Source organism: Polistes fuscatus, unplaced genomic scaffold (assembly GCF_010416935.1).
Source record: "Polistes fuscatus isolate 324 unplaced genomic scaffold, CU_Pfus_HIC Scaffold6, whole genome shotgun sequence".
In the NCBI taxonomy this organism is placed as follows: Eukaryota; Metazoa; Arthropoda; class Insecta; order Hymenoptera; family Vespidae; genus Polistes; species Polistes fuscatus.
In genome coordinates, this window is record NW_025113140.1 from 1222953 (window position 1) to 1227525 (window position 4573).

The 4573-nt window shown below is 27.2% G+C and overlaps 1 protein-coding gene across 3 annotated transcripts; it reads right to left on the reverse strand.

Moving 5' to 3' along the window:
* Positions 1 to 1039: 1039 nt before the first annotated feature.
* LOC122523101 (rab5 GDP/GTP exchange factor) lies at positions 1040 to 4300 on the reverse strand. Of its 3 annotated transcripts, XM_043644679.1 has the most exons (10): positions 3945 to 4300; positions 3666 to 3861; positions 3477 to 3592; positions 3090 to 3347; positions 2882 to 3011; positions 2704 to 2801; positions 2380 to 2636; positions 2160 to 2291; positions 1815 to 2060; positions 1040 to 1742 (listed from the first exon to the last, which is right to left on the reverse strand). In XM_043644679.1, exons 2-10 carry the CDS (start codon positions 3842 to 3844, stop codon positions 1299 to 1301), a joined length of 1860 nt encoding a protein of 619 aa, XP_043500614.1. In that variant the 5' UTR covers positions 3845 to 3861; positions 3945 to 4300; the 3' UTR covers positions 1040 to 1298. The 3 variants fall into 3 exon arrangements, with proteins under 3 accessions (XP_043500614.1, XP_043500615.1, XP_043500616.1); XM_043644680.1 differs by lacking the exon at positions 3945 to 4300 and having other exon boundaries at positions 3696 to 3912; XM_043644681.1 differs by lacking the exons at positions 1815 to 2060; positions 3945 to 4300 and having other exon boundaries at positions 3666 to 3912.
* Positions 4301 to 4573: the final 273 nt, after the last annotated feature.

Below are 4573 nucleotides of genomic sequence, written 5' to 3' on the forward strand. Positions count from 1 at the left end.
GAATTATAATTAATATCAGGAATATCCTGGTATCTGATTGATTTAAACATTTTGTTTCCTCCCCGCGTGCTATTTTTTTTATGTCAATTATTGAAACCACAATATTTTCCCCTGAAAAAATAATAAAATTCGTCATCTTATATAAGACGCTCTTTTGATTCATTATTTTTTTTCTTTTTCTTTTTCGTAATTCTCGACACGGTTTTGCTTTCGACTTTCGACATTCCTAAATGCCGATCAATTTGAAATTATTCCCTCGGTGATGACCATTTCTGTTAATTGCATTTTCTTTAAACGAGTATATATTCTAATACAAGTTTTCCAACTTTCTCAACAATGTTTCATGAACAAGCTACAACAGACTGTCCCGAACAAGGATCGTCTTTAATAATATGATTGTAATTTTTATTATTGTCCTGTATACTACCGCATTTGAATTAAAAAATGATTTTTTATTAGATAACTTTACCGCGAATGACCTCGTAATTGATGTTAATGCGACTCTATTGTGCGAATATTTCTAATAAACTTTCTTTTTCCCGGACGACTAGGTCTTCCTTTTATACTACAAGCATACTTTCTTTCTATCCATTTTTAAATGCTACGAATGGTTACAGAACCAAACGAACATTAGCAACGAGAATATCTCTCTAACTTTCTTTTAATTCAATTAACAATATGAAGTTTTTTTACACACACGCGCACGCACACGCATTCAATATTCCGTCGCTTATGGTAAGTTATATTTAAAAAAAGAAAAAAAATAGAGTATATCGAGAAAATTAGGATAATTATATTTCATTTTGTATGACTACATTCTTCAGATAAAGTTTTTCAAAACAATTAATAGAAATTAAACTTCAGCATTGTTTTGTCCTACACAATAAATATTATTTCACATATTTTAAATATTATATTAGGAATAAATAAAGAAAATATATTACTATAAAATTTCAATTTACATAAAAAATTTGATATCTGTCGTAGATTATTACATCCTAAATATTTACTATCTAATTAAAATATCAAAACTGAAATCTTACATTATATCACTTTATTTATGTACACGTTAACGATAATAATTATATTTAACTCTCATTGAGAATATATTGCAATATTAATTGAATTTTTGTAATAGATAATCATAGTAATTAGTAGCTTTTTTTTAATTAATAATTAATGTTATATATTAACAAGAAGGAATGCTCTAATAATTTCTTCTCTATTGATAATTTTTCTCTTTTAAATTTGTCAAGCGTGATAATCTAAAGAACAATTTTCTAAATCTATAAACAATATTACATCTTATGGAAGTAAGTAGAATAATGACTATCCGATGACAATTCTGCTGAATTAATAGACAAGTCACCTGTACTGCAAGGAATAGTTGGTATATGCGATCCTTGTATAGTAAATCCATGATAATCTTCTTGACCTATTGATTCAATAGATGATACAAGATTAGCACTAGAAGTGTTTGAATTTCCAAGCAATGTATCAGGTGTATCTTTTTCGTGTAATTGGGAATCAGTCATCAGTAAATCACATTGCGTGTCTAAACTGATTAGACTCGTTTCATCATCTGCTTTACTAACATCTAAACTGCCGTCTCCAGTAAAAGAAGGAAAATCAAATGTCGGAGAGGGCGTAATGCAATCCTCCATCAGTGAAGTTCTTAAATCGGCTGAATTATTTGTCAATAAGTTGCTTTGAGATTGATCATTAATAGGGTGCGAATAAACCTGTATAGAAAGAATATTTAAATATTAATTAAATTACATTTCACGCGTGCACGTAAGCACGCATTTAATTACCTGAGGTATAATAGGTGGAGGTAATTGATAATTTTCAATATTATCTGAATCTAAATTCGTAGGCAATCTCTGACTTTGCGTTATCAATAACGGAGATTTTTCAATAGCTGCAGATACTTTGACTTCTATATCTTGTTTAAATTGTGTCATTCTACTTTGTAATTCGTTCGCTTCTTTAATTATTTCTAAATTTTTCGCTTTCAAATTATCAAGTAACGTTATATCTTCGCACATCAAGTGTAAATTCTATAAATTAGATTTATGAAATAATAAAAACACATTATTCGTTTAATTTGAATGCGAAAGCCTAAGATAATAAATTGATAAGAAAAAAATTCTATTCACTTCACACATCATTAATGCAGATTCCCACGTATTAGCTGGTACTCTTTCTCCTGACATATATGCATTGAAATCCTTTTCAGCCATATTTAAAGATTCAGCAGTTAAGTTCTCGATAAAAGATACAGCACAGCACTAAAATTGTTTTTTCAAAAAATAAATTAATACTTCTTTCGTATATATATATATAATGAAAAGTACCTAATAGAAAATAATACTATACCAAATTCGTAAAATAATATCCTCCTTCTCCTGTCATTAGTCTGCTGGCGTTACAAAACCTTGTTATGAAATTAATATTACTTTTAAGTCGTGCGGGATTGGCTTTTAAAACGATAAAAATAAGAGCTGGTAAAAATTCATCCGCAGATGCAGGAGCATCTACGGATTGTTGTAACAATAAGAATATATTTCTACAGCAATAAATAACGCAGGCTAATTTTTCTTGTGGAGCTTTAGCAGAATCCATATTTAATAAATCTAAAAGAAATAATTATATGGTTTTATTATAATGAAACTATAACAAAAAAACATTTATATTACAAACCTGTTATAGATGTGTACACAAGTTCTCGGACTTCAGAACTTGTTTCGTGTATTCTACATTCTAAATTCTTCCCACTGACCCAATTTAATTGTCTTATTCTGTTAAAAATAAAATATACAAATTATATTATATTGTATCATACACCAATAATAATTTTATTATATTTCGATGAACGTACCTCTTTTGAATTGCTAAATCTTTTTCTTCATCTGTTGTGAATGGTGGACAAAATAGAATTCTATATAACAACGTCATAGAATATTTTTCAACGTAATCCAATAATCTTTCTTTGATATCTGCAGATATGTCTATAATAATAATAAATGAATTAAATATTTCATCTATTTTTTAGAATAAATAATAAATGATATGTACAAAATAATTACCTGCATATTTAAAACTATTTTCTAAACGTTTAGCAAATACTTGATAAAAAGTCTGAGTTATTTCAGACAATTCCTCTATTCTTTTAATATCTTTATTCTGAAGAATATCAACTACGAATGAATGTATACATTTTCGTACATCTTTCTCAACCGGTGTTTTTGCAATCGATGCAATAAGATCCCTATTTTCAGCTTTAACTTTTTCAAGATCTGAATTATCCTTAGTTAATTCATAAAGTAATTCTTGACATCCTTGTACTTAAGAAAAGAAGAAAAATAATTATTAATGAATAATAGTATTCGCATTACTTAAAACAGTAAAAATATGATTAAGATATGTAAAAAACATATTACAGTAATAAGAAAGTAATAATTTGAATACATTACATTTTGATGCAGGTTTACGAAAAGAAATATTTAATAATTTATACTTCTTTTCTTGTTGCGCTTTCTTTTCTTCGTGCTTATGATATCCGGTAGGTAAAGTCTTATTAGACGTATCTCTACAATGACAGTAAAAAACAAAATAACATTATATAAATATAATTTAATAAAAATGAAAAAGGATACTCTTACACGTCAACAGTTTGTAAGTTTGATATATACTCTCTCTGTGCTCGTTGCTTTTGTAAATGTTCACGATGACATTTGCTGCAATAACCTTCCCATTCCGCATTGCCATAAAAACCACAACCATTTTTACATTTCAAGTCAGCCTCGTCGATACGAAGCGTAGGTGTTTTTGTAGAATACATATTTTTATTGTTTTATTCTTCAACAAAATTAGAGAAATCCATAATATATAGAATATTATATATTTTATTAAGATTCATACAAAAATACAATCTTAAATACTTCAATGTTATTACGATAATTTCTTCTATCTTGCAAATTGTATGGAATTAAAAATTAATGCACAAATTAAACATAACTAAAAGTACAATCATCTTTCACCGGTTATTATAGACAGAATTATCAGAAAGCAAAAGATACAAAATTTATCGTCTTATCTTTATTTTTATTATTTCTTTAACTAATTTCAAGTTGGCAGCACTAATTTAAAGCACACGAAAGGAATAGGAAGAAATAATAAGGAACTATCAAAAATCAACACCGAATGCATGCAGCACAATTTAAATGTTAAACTGCAAGTTATATTCTGCAATTTTTAATATATATCAACAATTGCTCATCACTTAAGATTACTGTGAAATAGAAAATATATTTAATATAATGAATATATTTATTTATCTCTTCTACATATAGTTTAAAGTTTGATAAATTGATCTACCTAGGGTATTTTAAATTTTATATACGTCTTTGAAAAAATGTGCATCTACATATCTATTATATTTTTTAATTTTCTAGGAATATTTTATTTACTATTTCTGCAGTTCTTTATCGTCCCACTAGAGAAGAATCTAAATCCCTATAGCTTGCAATTATCATAAAAATGATTGGTTAAATGGAACGTTGTTGCAATA

Bases quoted from the DNA above. Each gene is read 5' to 3' on its own strand.
- LOC122523101 (XM_043644679.1), bottom strand. From the start codon at position 3,844: ATGTATTCTACAAAAACACCTACGCTTCGTATCGACGAGGCTGACTTG. The intron at 2,802-2,881 runs GTACGTTCATCG...TATTTTTAACAG, and splicing joins GATTTAGCAATTCAAAAGAG to AATAAGACAATTAAATTGGG. The intron at 2,637-2,703 runs GTTTGTAATATA...TATTTCTTTTAG, and splicing joins TGTGTACACATCTATAACAG to ATTTATTAAATATGGATTCT.